At 43.1% G+C, this 15,499-nt stretch overlaps 1 protein-coding gene across 1 annotated transcript in view; it reads left to right on the plus strand.

The window, feature by feature from the left end:
* LOC142212577 (cathepsin W-like) overlaps positions 1-15,196 on the plus strand; it is a 32,779-nt gene extending 17,583 nt beyond the window's left edge. The window contains exons 7-11 of the mRNA XM_075280537.1: positions 4,544-4,660; positions 11,904-11,968; positions 12,560-12,650; positions 13,642-13,700; positions 15,080-15,196. Of these exons, the coding sequence (XP_075136638.1) occupies positions 4,544-4,660; positions 11,904-11,968; positions 12,560-12,650; positions 13,642-13,700; positions 15,080-15,196 (449 nt within the window). The remainder of the gene's footprint in view (positions 1-4,543; positions 4,661-11,903; positions 11,969-12,559; positions 12,651-13,641; positions 13,701-15,079) is intronic.
* Positions 15,197-15,499: the final 303 nt, after the last annotated feature.

Raw genomic sequence — 15,499 nt, forward strand, 5'->3', positions numbered from 1 at the left:
GTCTTCTGCTGCCATTGGCACTTGCCAGTATCCGCTCGCCAGGTCTAGGGATGAGAAGTATTTCGCCTTTCCCAATGCGGATAAGGATTCCTCGATCCGCGGCAAGGGATAAGAGTCTCTCACTGTCTTTGCGTTCAGCTTCCGGTAGTCGACACAGAAGCGTAAGGTGCCGTCTTTTTTTCGGACCAGCACCACCGGGGCAGCCCACGGACTCTGACTTGGTTGTACCACGCCATTATCCAACATTTGATGTAACATCTCCTTCACTTCTTGGTACATGTTTGGTGGGATCTGTCGATACCTTTCACGGATTGGGGCCGTGTTCCCGGTCGGTATTCGGTGCTCGATAGCAGACGTACAGCCAAAGTCTTCGTCATGCCTAGAAAATGCAGCTTGGAACTCCCATAGGGTCTCTTCCACTAGCCGTACTTGGTCTGGACTCAAAGAGGGACGGTTTATTCCCATCATTTCCAGGATCTTCCTCCAATTCCACTCTGGCGTGGGTTTTTCAGGTTGATCCATCTGTACCGCCAAGGTCCAAACGTCCCCTCTCTCTTCCCTAAGAGTAAAGGGTCTTCTCCGGGCTGTCTCACCCTGGTGTAGGAAGACTCTGGCGACCTTGACTCTCCTTGGTAGGGTCACTTCATGATCCTGTAGATTCACGCACCGCACCGGCACTCGCCCGTTTCGGACTGTGGCCACCACTCGCCCAAACATCACACCAGTTATCTCTTCACACCGCTCTACCGGTTCCAGCTCGACATCCAATCCGTCCACATTCAGATTGGTCCCCACAGGCAACATCAATGTCCGTTCCTGCCGGGGAGGTATTTTTACGGGCGCACCATTCGGGGTATACACCGCCCCCAGCCGGTGGTTTTCAGGGAGTCCCTTCTGGATTCGGCAAGTCTGGACAATTTGCCGGAAAACTTGCTGTGTTGGCCTATGTGCCGTAGTCCGCTTCCAGTACTCCGGTCCTTTCTTGGTGAAAAGCACGTGGTTCAGGTCTCGCAACACATTCATGCCTAGAATCACCGGGACCTCCGGCAAGTAGGTAGACTTGACAAGGATAACTCCCTTGACTCCTAATTCTTGGCCACAGGCCCGAAGCCGCATCCAGACTACCCCATGTACAGGGATAGTTCCATTATCTGCCGCTCTCAGTCGGATAACCATTCCGGTGTTTGGTCGCATAAGGTGGCCATGATGCCGTTCAAAATAGTCTAAGGGCATTGTTGTTACTTCAGAACCCGTATCCACTAGGCAGGGGACCTTCTTTCCCTCAAAACTCACTTCCAGCACGGGGCTTTTTGCGATCAAATCATGTGGGCTTTTTGGAGCACTTGGGCCCCCTGATACCCCCGCGGTGCGCCCTCTTATCGCGGAGGTCTCCCGTTTAACGGCGGTGAGTTGCTGGGCCTGGCCCTTCTCGGTCCTGGGCAGTTCCTTGAGATATGCCCGAACTCTTGACATTGCCAATATTGAACATTGCTATAGTCCCACTCCCGAGGTGGTGGCCTTTGTCGCAGTTGGGGGTCAGGAGGAGAGCGATACCACGGCCGTGATGGAGATGGCCTTCCCTGTGGTTCCTCTGTTTGCCACATGGGGGGTCTTGCTGAGCATTGACATGGGGGCCCGTCTGAGGGAGTTGGTAACGGGTTCCCAGCAGCAGGAGTCTGTACCCTACTCTGCACCTGGCTCAATTGTTGGGTTAGCGCATCTATAGTACGCTGCATTTCTCTCATCTGGGCCTCTGTCTCACCCCCTACAGCATTGGTCATCACCCTTCCAGCTCTCTGCATGGCGACCTGACCCACCTCTGGCTCCTCCATTTGAGTCCTGGCGATGGTCTCCTCCAGAATCTGGACAAAGGTCAGGGTCTTGTCCGCCAGCACGCGGTTCTGTAGTTCCCGCCTCACCGTACTCAAACATAATCCCCGAATAAAATAGTCCCTCAACAGCTCGTCATCTTCCTCAGGGGCACGCTGGGCGTGGGATTCGGCCCTCCGGACATCAGCTAACAACCCCTGTAGTTCATTAGCATACTCAGGGACGGTCTCCCCCTCCCTCTGTCTCCGATTAACAAACCGGGCAAGTAAATCAACTGACGGGGCACGGTTCCCGTAAACCTTCTCCAACCTGTTTACTATGTCTGTCACCGTACTCCTCTGGGACTCTGGCAGTAATGTGATTGTCCGTCGGGCATTCCCTTCCAGAGCATTTATCGCTACCTCCGGTTGGAGTTCGGGGGCTAGATTACACAGTTTAATCGCACTCCTCAGTCGTTCAGTCCAATCGGTCAGCAACATGTTATGTCCGTCAAATTTAGTCAGTTGGTTTAAGATGGCACCTGCTGGTAAACACCTGACTGGGGCTGTCGGTGCAAGGGTAGGTGCAACAGGCGGGAGGACAGCACCTACAGCCACCCCGCCATTAGGCACACGGTCCGCGTCCACCAAGGGCGCGTCCCCAGATGCGTTGTCCATGTCCATGGTGGCACCGTATCCTGCCGACTACGCCAAAAATGTAAGGGGGGAGGAGGAAGGGAAAGACACGGCAGCCGACTGGCTACCGGGGCTCTTGCAGGAACTTTTAGGATACAGCGGTTCCACGGACAGGCACAACCACACCAGACACGAAGTAAGAAATATAAATTTTACTCTATACCCTTTTGGGGTGAACTCCAGGCTAACAGGCCTGATGAAATCAATAATTACAAGACACTCAGCCGAGGGCTGAGACCCCTGAGTGACACTGCACCGTGACCTAATATGTCAGAACTAGTGAACTATGCCTTTAACTAGCGGCTACATATATATAGCAGCTGCAATTTACCTATTAATACCAAGCTAACAAAACAATGTAAGTATGCAGAGGAAGATCACCTGCGGTGTCACACTGGGGTTAACAATATCACAGTTTACTATTTAACTTACCCACTCCCCAATATCCACATTTCAACACACTACCCCAACCCTGCAGGGAAGACTTCAGCAACCGGTTTTGTTTTATCAGAAGTTGGTGCTTAGCTGCACAAGTCTTAGTGAAACAAATAACTCCTCTTATGACATACTTCTGGTACTATAATCCAGGATATAGTGTCTCTTTTGAATAGCAGGACAACACGTGCTGTATCTCCGTTTGGATAGAACTCGCTTTAAAGCAAAATGGCCGGAACCAGTCTATGCTAGGTTTTTGGCGCCAAAAAAAAAAAACTATTTACTGCGTGTATACACTATTCACCCTTATGAAAGGTGAATCGGAGCTCCGCTTACCCGGGTTAGCAAGGGGGCGAACAGTCAGATGGACTTTCCGAAGGAAACAGGAATTTCTTTGCCTCCAGGCAACTGGAACACGGTGTCACAAGGGCTGGTCCTTCTTGTCATCCGCTCCGCGGCGTCTGCACAGCAATCGTCTCCAACTCTCCTGACATGGGAACCAGCAACAGGTTCGGGCTTCTCCAGAGCTGGCCCTGGCCTGAAACAAGCGTTGCAGGGCAGCGGATGGCAATGGATTGTCCCTCAGATCTCTCACTGCTCACAGCCAGCTTCTTCTCCCCCACTACAGCAGTCCACTTCCTCAACTCGTCACTTCCTGGTTTTTCCTTTACCTAACACAGCGGCATCTTGTGGTCAAAAAGAATTACTACAATAGAATTTTTCATTACAGAAACATCTCCTTTTACCATTGCTATTATCACATCACACACTTGTCAGTGAGAAGTGTTCTGAGACTGTATAGCATTAGTCACCCCGTGACACCCCTCCCCTTTGTCACTGTCGGCTCCAAGTTTTGGCATGCCCCTGTGTGCCCACACCATCTGTATGCACACCTTCCTGGCCACTCTCTGCCGGTCCTGTCAGGCATATTTACTAGTCATCATATTTAACAACTACTAAAGTGTCTACTAGAAATCTGTGATCCTCTTGGGCTACTTAGGTTTGTTCAGGGTCCTTACAGGCAACTGAACAATTAGGTTTTATCTCTTGCTATTAGGTTGTGCTGCCTCGTGTGTTATCTGATCTATGCACTGACTCCTGGCTCATCCCTGACCATGTTCTGCTTGTCATCTCTGTTCCTCTAGATTCTCATTGCTGACCTTGGCTATACATTGATTTGTACCTTGCCCTGACCTTTGGCCTGTCCCTTACTAGGATTCTGCCTGATCCTCCAGTGCACTCTCCTGCCAGGACCACTCAAATGTTAAATGGTAACCACCAGGAGCGCTGCTTAGACCACACTCTTGGGAGTGGCCCAAATTCAAGTTCATTGGCACATTGGGTCCACACCCTACCACCCGAAACAATTTGCAATTGCTTTTTCCACATGGTCTGTGTTGAAACCCAGTCATGTGACTTGCAGCATTGACTTTTCTGGGTCCATGTGCCGCCCTCGTGCAGTCTTATATACACATGTACAGTACATTGAGTATAAATATGGTTGTGTAAACTCACCCTTACGTAAATATTCTAGTGATCAGCTATGTTGTCATTTATTATCTGTAAATCTTTTTGTAATACATATATTATCTGATTTTTTTAAGGTGGCTTGGCCTCCGAAAAGAATTATAAGTATATAGGTGTAAGGAAACAGTGCAGGAAAGACCTGACACCTGTAGCCTGGATTCATGATTTCCAAATGCTTCCAAAAAATGAGACAGGTAAGATTTACATTGGTATTCAATCATAGATAGGTCAGGACAAGCCATTTACAAGTCACTTACTAGACTTTAAACAACGAAAAGGGGCTCCCCCACTAGAAAATATTAAAACTTAACCTTTATTGGTGGTTCATTAAAATAGGTGCACAAACACAGAATACGGCCCCCATGTATAAAGCAGCAGGTATATATGTGTGTAAAATTGCCCAGTCCCTACTAGTGTTAGGTATTTACTTGCAAGGACCTAGCACTATTCATACGTAAACTGCGTTGGTCTAAGTTCATGTCTACCGTAGAAAGCAGGAGGGCTCGTGAGTTGGGGGTTGAGGTGGAGGATTTGGAGGGGATTAGGACATTAGAAAACGTATACCTGGAAGGACAGGGACTTGACGAAACCCTTCAGGTAACAAATTGACGTCCAAAAAATCAAAAAAATCCCCCTCCCTGTGACTCCAAGTGTATTGATGTCTTCGAGAGAGTGGTCCTGGAAAATTTATCTAAGCTGGCTTCCCGGTCTGTGCCAAAACGTAATAATTTAAGTGTCAACCAACGTGCCGCCCTGAGGTCTTTGAAATCTGATGACTCTATCATAATTAAAACAGCAGACAAGGGCGGCAAAGTTGTGGTTATGGACCGGGATAAATACATAGCCATGTGCCACGGGATTCTCGATGACAGCTCAAATTATGATATCCTTGTAACCGACCCTATTCCCCAATACACCGAGGCTCTTGTGCAAATACTGGATAATGCCGGGGCGCAGGGTCTAATTTCCAACAATGAATACCGGTACATGCGCCCGGAGTTTCCCCAGGTCTCCACCTTCTATGCTTTACCCAAGGTCCACAAGGGCTACCATCCCCTCAAGGGCCACCCCATTGTCTCTGGCATAGGGGGAGTTACTGAGGGGGTCAGCAACTATATCGACCAAGTGTTGCGACCCTTCGTTCTGGCTCTACCCACCTATGTCAGGGGCACGATGGATGTCCTCCATCATCTGGAGGGCATTCAAGTACCATCGGGGGTGGCCCTGGCGACCTTGGACGTGGAGGCGCTCTACAGCTCCATACCCCATGATTTGGGGTGTGGGGCTGTGGGGCACTTCTTGGGGACCTGGGGTGAACAGTTTGGTATTATTTGGTTTATTTTAACACACAATGTATTCCTATTTAATGGCAGGGTTTACCATCAGCGGCGGGGCACAGCGATGGGGTGCCCCACTGCACCCACTTTTGCAAATTTATATTTGGGATACTGGGAGGAGGTGTGTGTTTTTGGCCAACATGCTGAGACCTGGGCCCGGCACATAGTGCTGTGGCTCAGGTTCATTAACGACATTATGATAGTGTGGTCTGGTACATCGGAGCAGTTCAAACAGTTTGTTGAGGTCCTGAATAGGAATGTACTGAACCTACACTTCACATCATTCTTTCATCCGACATGCGTGTCCTTTCTGGACATCCAAATCATCCTCAATCCTGATGGGAGTTTTACATCTACCCTTTTTAGAAAACCCACAGCAACTAATGCCCTGCTTGAATGGGGGAGCCACCACCCAATGTCCCTCAAGCACGGTATCCCGGAGGGACAGTTCCTTCGTTTACAGAGGAATTGCAGTAGCATTTAGGACTTTGATATAGAGAGTGAGGCCCTGCTTGAACGATTTGTGGCCCGTGGCTATCCTCGGGCACTGCTAAATTTAACAAGTGATGGAGCAAGACGAACACAAAGGGACACTTTGTTGACACCTAAAAAGAGGGATGAGGTGGACAGGAGATACGCATGATGGGTCCATTGGCTTTTTTTCTCATGTCTTGGATATTTCCCACAGCCGATGGGTGTGATTTCCATGCAACCTCCGTCCCAGGATAATTGGTGTTCACACACCAGAGATCATAGAATCTAGAGGTTCAAGTAAGTGGGCTGTGAACATCCCCTTTTCCCAGCACCCTTCTTTTTTTATTGTATTATAATCTTAGCCTGGAATCATAGGCAGGATATTTTATGTCTCCTGATGAGTTTAAATGAACGAAACGCGTAGAGACAGAGACAAGTGAGACAGAGACAAGTTTCAAACAGTTTTATTTTTAATGCAATTGTTTGTGTAGCTCCCTTTGAGATTTTGGCAGAAGGTAACAGCTTAGCCTGAAGGTAGTAGCTACATGGCAGATACTAGAACCTGCTGAAATGTACCAGCAATCAGGTCTGGGGTGGAGGGTGTGATAACCTAATTGCCCTACTCTGTTTGCAGCAAGACAGACCTAGTCATGAATAGTAGGTGTTAGGTTCATAAACGAGTCTAATGTGACACCCTCATTTATTCTCTGATAAATCCAAGTTGTCACTGTTGTCACTAACACCTATATGATACATGTATCAGTGCTAGGGATACTTAGGTAATTAGCTTAAACATCTTGGCTAAAAACACTCTGTTTGTGGAATAGGGAGGGGAGCAAATAAATACCTAACACTACTAGGGACTGAAATGAAAGAAATTTTCTGAGAGAAGTCCTCAGTAGTTGATACCTTTTTTAATGGCTAACTCAAAAAGTATTTTGATGACATATCAAGCTTTCGGGACTACTATAAAGGTCCCTTCATCAGGATGGTATAACACAATGTCTGAAGGTAGGCATATATATACAGAGAAATGGAGTGTTAGATGCAAAATAGATGGAAAACAGAACATAAACAGTTTTTAAAAAAACACATATATATCAGTTCGCAGGAAAGTTCTCTGGGTTTATGGCTTCTTTGATCAGTGACGTGGTGTCTAGTGGTTATAAAAGGCCATAAAACCCTGGGCCCTGTTTAAACCTTGTTGGAGAGTGCAAAGGGTCGTCATAAGTTTAAATTCCCATATGAGGCAATCTTTTCTGTTTCTGAAATTCCCCCTTAGTACCAGGATCTTCATATCCTGGGTCATATTATGATTTTGATTACAGAAGTGTTCTGGCACCGGGAGGTCCATTCTTTGCTCTCTAATCGTATGTCTGTGTGAGTTCATCCTCATCCTAAGTGACTGTCCTGTCTCCCGTACATACAGGCCCTCAGGACACTTAGTACACAATATCAAATACACTACATTAGGTGTGCTGCAGGTGAAGTTACCTGGGATCTTGTAGTGTCGATCAGAGTTCGGGATCTTTATTTTGTCCGTGGTCAGTATGTGCGGGCAGGTTTTGCACCTCTTCTGTCCACATGGAAATGTTCCTTTGTTAGTTGGAGGTGACAGTGAGCTGCTAATAATCATATTCCTGAGGTTTGGTGGCTGTCTGTAACACAGGAGAGGGGGTTCTGGAAATATGGATTTTAGATGGTTGTCTTTTTGCAGTAGTGGATGTAATTTGCGTGTGATACCTCTCAGCGTCTCCAGGTGTGGGTTATATGTGACAACCAGGGGTACCTGAGTGTTCTCCTGTTTAGTGTTGTATTTTAATAACTCTGATCTTGGTGTTCTGGTGGCCCTGGTGATTTGGTTATCAATTGTTCTTGGATGGTAGCCCTGCCTCAAGAATGTGTTTTTGAGGCCCCCAATGTGCTTGTCTCTGTCCACCGGGTCTGAACATATGCGATGGTATCTGATGGCTTGGCTGTAGACAATGGAGTTCTTTATGTGTTTCGGATGAAAGCTATCCCATCTTAGGTAGGTAGGGTGGTCAATCGGCTTCCGATACAGTGATGTCTCAATTTTGTTGTCCTGTATCTTGATGACTGTGTCTAGGAAGTTTATTTCTGAGAAGGAGTGATTGAGCGTCAGGTTGATGGTGGGATGGAACTGGTTGAATTGTTCATGGAAGGTTTTCAGCTGTTGTTCAGACCCGGTCCAAATGATTAGGATATCGTCAATGAAACGGTAGTAGGCCAGAGGCCTGGTGGTGCAGGTGGGTAGGAAGTCACTCTCAAGCTTGGCCATGAAGAGATTAGCGTACTGTGGCGCCATTCTGCTCCCCATTGTGGTGCCAGTCTGCTGTAGGTAGATGCAGTCACCAAAAGTGAAGTAATTGTGGGTGAGGATGAATTTTGTGAGTTTCACCACAGCTTCAGCATTCATACCTTGTCTTTCCATGAAAAACTGGCAGGCGTTTACACCATCCTGGTGTGGGATGTTGGAGTACAAGGATTCTACATCCATGGTGGCCAGGATGGTTCCATCTGGAAGGGGACCTATATTAGATAGTTTATTTAATAGGTCTGTAGTATCCTGTAGGTAGCTGGCTGTATCTTTCACTAAAGGTTTGAGGATGCCCTCCACCCATCCAGAGATCTGTTCAGTAAGAGTCCCAACACATGAGATGATCGGTCTCCCTGGGTTCCCAGGTTTGTGCAGTTTTGGAAGCATATAAAAAGTCCCTGTCCTTGGACTTGCTGGTATGAGGCTGCTTAGGCCTTTGGCTCCATCAGATAGACCGGAGATCACCGTTTTTAGTTTTTTGGTTTTTTGGAGTATTCCACTGTGGGGTCTGAATCCAAGTTGGATTCATCTAAAATCCATATTTCCAGAACCCCCTCTCCTGTGTTACAGACAGCCACCAAACCTCAGGAATATGATTATTAGCAGCTCACTGTCACCTCCAACTAACAAAAGAACATTTCCATGTGGACAGAAGAGGTGCAAAACCTGCCCGCACATACTGACCACGGACAAAATAAAGATCCCAAACTCTGATCGACACTATAAGATCCCAGGTAACTTCACCTGCAGCACACCTAATGTAGTGTATTTGATATTGTGTACTAAGTGTCCTGAGGGCCTGTATGTAGGGGAGACAGGACAGTCACTTAGGATGAGGATGAACTCACACAGACATACGATTAGAGAGCAAAGAATGGACCTCCCGGTGCCAGAACACTTCTGTAATCAAAATCATAATATGACCCAGGATATGAAGATCCTGGTACTAAGGGGGAATTTCAGAAACAGAAAAGATTGCCTCATATGGGAATTTAAACTTATGACGACCCTTTGCACTCTCCAACAAGGTTTAAACAGGGCCCAGGGTTTTATGGCCTTTTATAACCACTAGACACCACGTCACTGATCAAAGAAGCCATAAACCCAGAGAACTTTCCTGCGAACTGATATATATGTGTTTTTTTTAAAACTGTTTATGTTCTGTTTTCCATCTATTTTGCATCTAACACTCCATTTCTCTGTATATATATGCCTACCTTCAGACATTGTGTTATACCATCCTGATGAAGGGACCTTTATAGTAGTCCCGAAAGCTCGATATGTCATCAAAATACTTTTTGAGTTAGCCATTAAAAAAGGTATCAACTACTGAGGACTTCTCTCAGAAAATTTCTTTCATTTCATATCCACTGGCTAACACGGTACAAGGATATATATTTTTTCTTTTACTAGGGACTGGGCAATTTTACACACATATATACCTGCTGCTTTATACATGGGGGCCATATTCTGTGTTTGTGCACCTATTTTTAATGAATCACCAATAAAGGTTAAGTTTTAATATTTTCTAGTGGGGGTGCCCCTTTTCATTGTTTACAGTATATAATAGGTAACCCTTGATCCAAAGTGTGCTCACTTACTAGACTTGTCTTGGCTTCAATTATGAAGGGAAGCCATAACATCAGTGTCAAGGAAGTCTTATTCTTAAAGCAAGCAAAATATAGATTAGTGAAAGGAAGTATTCCCTCTGAGATGCTCAGAGATTCCTTTGCCACAGGATCCTCCTTAGCAAATAGTGAAGTAGAGACAGAAGTCATCCATCAACATTGCACATTAGTAATATCTTTACCACCTCCTGTAAAATGAAGACTACATTGAAATAGAAAGACCTATAGTAGATCACTTACTAGATTAAATAGATAGATAGATAGATAGATAGATAGATAGATAGATAGATAGATAGATAGATAGAATTATTAGATAGATAGATAGATAGATAGATAGATAGATAGATAGATAGATTTATGAGATAGATGATAGATAGATTAGATAGATAGATAGATAGATAGATAGATAGATAGAATTATTAGATAGATAGATAGATAGATAGATAGATAGATAGATAGATAGATAGATAGATAGATTTATGAGATAGATGATTGATTGATAGATAGATAGATAGATAGATAGAATTATTAGATAGATAGATAGATAGATAGATAGATAGATAGATTAGATAGATAGAATTATTAGATAGATAGATAGATAGATAGATAGATAGATAGATTTATGAGATAGATGATTGATTGATTGATTGATAGATAGATAGATAGATAGATAGATAGATAGATAGATAGATAGATAGAATTATTAGATAGAATTATTAGATAGATAGATAGATAGATAGATAGATAGATAGATAGATAGATGATCTGATTATTACAGGACAGTGATTGAGGGATATACCCCCAAAAAACACCAAAAGCGCGCTCCCTTCGGTAAAGATAAGTTCTGGTTTATTTAAGATGACACGTTTCGGGGTTCTCTGGTACCTCACACGTACCAACCCTTCATCAGATCTCTAGGAGTTCTAGGATGTTTGTGATTGATCTGATTGATAGATAGATAGATAGATAGATAGATAGATAGATAGATAGATAAGAAAATTCAGACAGCACCTCCCATTGTGAACAGGTGCAAGCTACCGTGGCAAAATACATAAAAACAGAAAAATATAGCAGCACTCTGACACACCACAAAGGCTATAAGGAACAAAGAAAAACTATAAAAATACTATAAACTAAATATATAAATAAATTTGAGGTTCTTCGTTGTACATATTTGATCAAACAGTAGGAAGCCCTGTACTTGCCCCGACAAGGTGACCTCATTAAGGTAGGACCCTACACTAATACCTCTCCTGGACCCAAGTATGGGTCTACAGTGTGAACACAGGGCAATAAAATACCTCTCCAGGACCAGAATAAGTCTACAGAGTGAACACAAGGGAAGTAAGGCCAGAGAACACTCACCTTAAACGGCCTTGGGGAAATGGGTTCTCTCTCTCTCTCTCTCTCTCTACATATATATATATATATATATATATATATATTTAATTTATAGTATTTTTATAGTTTTTCTTTGTTCCTTATAGCCTTTGTGCTGCGTCAGAGTGCTGCTATATTTTTCTGTTTTTAGATAGATAGATAGATAGATAGATGATTGATAGATAGATAGATAGATAGATAGATAGATAGATAGATAATAGATACATAGATTTGATTATTGGATAGATAGACATATATTAATTCTGTGTTTGCTTTTCAGCAATGACTTCTTACGTCGGCACCAATGGCACATTAACAGTTATAATAAACAATAACATACTACAGGTAAGTATATATATATTATCTGAAAAGTTTTAGACAGATGTGGAAAAATGCTGCAAAGAAGGAATGTTTTCAGAAATAGAAAATGTTAATAGTTTATTTTGGTCAATTCACAGAATTAAGTGAATGAACAAAAGAGAAATCTAAATTCCATGAATATTTGGTGTGACCGCCCATTGGAGGAGGAGTACTGGTCGTGATGATATGGCCACCCCCTTCATCCAGTTTGTCTGGGATGAAATGAAGAGACAGAAGGATTTGAGCAAGCCTACATCCACAGAAGATCTGTGCTTAGTTCTCCAAGATGTTTGGAACAACTTCCTTCTCTCCTTCAAAACTGTCTGCAAGTACTGGGAATAAGTGATGTAAGGCAAAGGGCGGTCACACCAAATTTTTTGTTCACTCACTTAATTTTGTTAATTGACTAAAATGAATTAACACCACTTGTATTTTCAAAATTATTCTTACTTTGTAGTATTTTCTACATCTGCCTAAAACTTTAGCATAGTTCTGTATATTAATATTTGTTGTCTATAAGGTGGATGGATAATATACAGGAACTTTATGATGAATTTTTTTTTGTACTATCCTTAGCATTACAAAAAAGGAATTATACATATTCTACGTAAATCCTGCGACCCCGATTATGTGAACCATGCAGTATTGATAGTAGGATATGTTCAAGGTAAGAGGAAACTCAACCTTCTATTTCTGGAATTATCTCCATTCTTTCCTTCTTTCTTTGTAGACATATAAGATTCCTTATAACTGCAGCAGATCCCTCTCCTCTGGATACAATGTTGATAGTCTTCTTATTTATATGTGAAAGTTGTGACCGGTGATACAAATAAATGACTATGAGCGTCCAACATAGTGAGATACGCTTTCAAATTGAAATATAGGGAGTAGAGATGAGCAAACAGTAAAATGTTCGAGGTTTGATATACGTTTCGAATAGCCCCTCAATATTCGACTACTCGAATTGAATATCGAACCCTATTATAGTCTATGGGGGGGGAAATGCTCGTTTCAGGGGTAGGCAACGTTCGATCAAATTATACTTACCAAGTCCACGAGTGAAGGTTGGGCTGGATCCTCCGTGCAGTCTTCTCCGTGCAGCGTCCCCGCGGCATCTTCCGGCTCTGAATTCACTCTGCCAGGCATCGGGCCTGGGCAGAGCCGACTGCGCATGCCAGCACTACAAGCGGACATGCGCAGTCGGCTCTGCCCAGGCCCGATGCCTGGCAGAGTGAATTCAGAGCCGGAAGACGCCGCAGGGACGCTGCGCAGAGAAGACTTCTAAAGGTAGGAGAAGAACCAGCGTTGATTGGCTGACTGTATAGCATTTGGCCAATCAATGCTGGTTCTGCATCGAACTTTTACATTCAAATAGCGAGTGGTATTCGATCGAGTATGAGTATTTTGAATACCGTAGTATTCGATCGAATACCTACTCGCTCATCTCTACTCCTGACCAATTCATTCCCAGCTGTGGCTCAACAAACTGCAGCAAAATCAAAACGTAACGAAAAAAAATCTACATTTCCGCAACATGGGGCCTAAGATTAGTAAGTATTGGTTTGTTTTGTTTGATATTTTTCTTCTAATTCTAGGTATAATGTTTAATGAATTTTTGACTGTATTAATAATTGATCTTTGAAATATTTCTTGTCTAGAGAAAAAAATACCATATTGGATTCTGAAAAACAGCTATGGCACCGACTGGGGAGAAAAAGTATGTGGTTTGAATCCTTCTAATGCAGAATTTTTGTCTTGACTCCTTTATAGTAAAGATCAGCGGTTCCCAACATGTGGCTCTTTAGCAGTTGAAAGACTGCAAATTCTTGGCATTGTTCTTGAAGCTTTGCAGCAACATGAGAGTCACAGGATGGAGACCACCTACATAGATTATATGTAATTTTTTTTGCATTTGTCAAGTTTGTTTTTTTTCAATTATATGATATTTTTGGTCATAACAGGATGTCTGAGGCCAGATGTGTTAGTAAATAAGAATTTATGAATTCCTGTTTGTACTGCAGTTTTAGACTATACAACGTGCTGTAGTTGTGGCCTTTTGGTGGTATAGGTGTGGAAATATTGAAGGAGATGTGTGATCGCAACACCTACAGTGTTGGCCAAAAGTATTGGCACCCCTGCAATTCTGTCAGATAATACTCAGTTTCTTCCAGAAAATGATCACAAGCACAAACTATCTGGTATTAATATCTTCATTTATTTTGCTTGCAATGAAAAAACACAAAAGAGAATGAAAAAAAAGTCAAATCATTGATCATTTTACACAAAACTCCAAAAATGGGCCGGACAAAAGTATTGGCCCCCTCAGTCTAAGACTTGATAGCACAACCTTTAGACAAAATAACTGCGGACAACCGCTTCCGGTAACCATCAATGAGTTTCTTACAAGGCTCTGCTGGAATTTTAGACCATTCTTCTTTGGCAAACTACTCCAGGTCCCCCCTGAGATGTGAAGGGGGCCTTCTCCAAACTACCATCAAGAGATCTCTTGATTTCAATGGGAGCCATCTTTTTGGTCTCCATGTGAACTTACCCTAAGGCTAATGCCGCATGTTGCGGAAACGCAACTTTTTTTGTTGCAGATTTTGCTGCAGCTTTTTTGAGCCAAGGCCAAGACTGGAATGAGCAGAAGGGAGAAGTATAGGAACTTCCCATATTTTTTCCATTCCTTTTGTAGCCATTCTTGGCTTTGGCTCAAAAAACCGTGGCAAAATCTACAACCAAAAAAACTGTGTTTGGCTAAGGCCCCACGTTGCAGAAATGCAGCTTTTTTAGTTACAGATTTTGCTGTGGTTGTTTGAGCCAAAGCCAAGAATGGCTACAAGAGAAATGGGGATTATATAGGAATTTCTTATATTTCTACCTTATGCTCAATCCACTTCTGGTTTTGGCTCAAAAAAACACAGCAAAATCTACAACAAAAAAAAGCAGCAACGTGGGGCCTTAGCCTTTACGCAATGTGGGGCCTCAGGCTTTAGTCCAGGATAACCTTATATAGTGTTATTAAACTGTAAATATTCCCCAAAATTTTTAAACTGTATTCATTTATCTGTCTTTTTTTTTTTTTTTTTTTTTTAGGGTTATTTCAAAATTTTTCATGGAAGAAATATCTGTGGTATCACAAAATATCCGCTCACAGCCATAGTCAATTCTGAGATATCAAAAACACATTGTCCTCCTGGGGGAACCATATGAATATAACCTTATCTTTATGTCTGCCTTATACCTAGATAAGAAAAAATAGGAACTGAGTAAATGAACATAAGATGTTTTCAGAAGATTGTCGAATGTGATCTATTTCTTAAGTTTTACACTAAGATATCTTTAAGTATAACCTAGGTTTCTTATCTAGAGATCTTTGCAGTAGCAGATTATGACGGTATTACTTTAATAGAATACTTCACTCTTGTTAACGTTAAATATTAAAAATATGTTTAAAAAGAAATTGTTGGCGGTGTATTTCTTCATATTCTCAATGTCCATATTACATAAAATTCT

Source organism: Leptodactylus fuscus, chromosome 7, assembly GCF_031893055.1.
Source record: "Leptodactylus fuscus isolate aLepFus1 chromosome 7, aLepFus1.hap2, whole genome shotgun sequence".
NCBI classification, from domain to species: Eukaryota; Metazoa; Chordata; class Amphibia; order Anura; family Leptodactylidae; genus Leptodactylus; species Leptodactylus fuscus.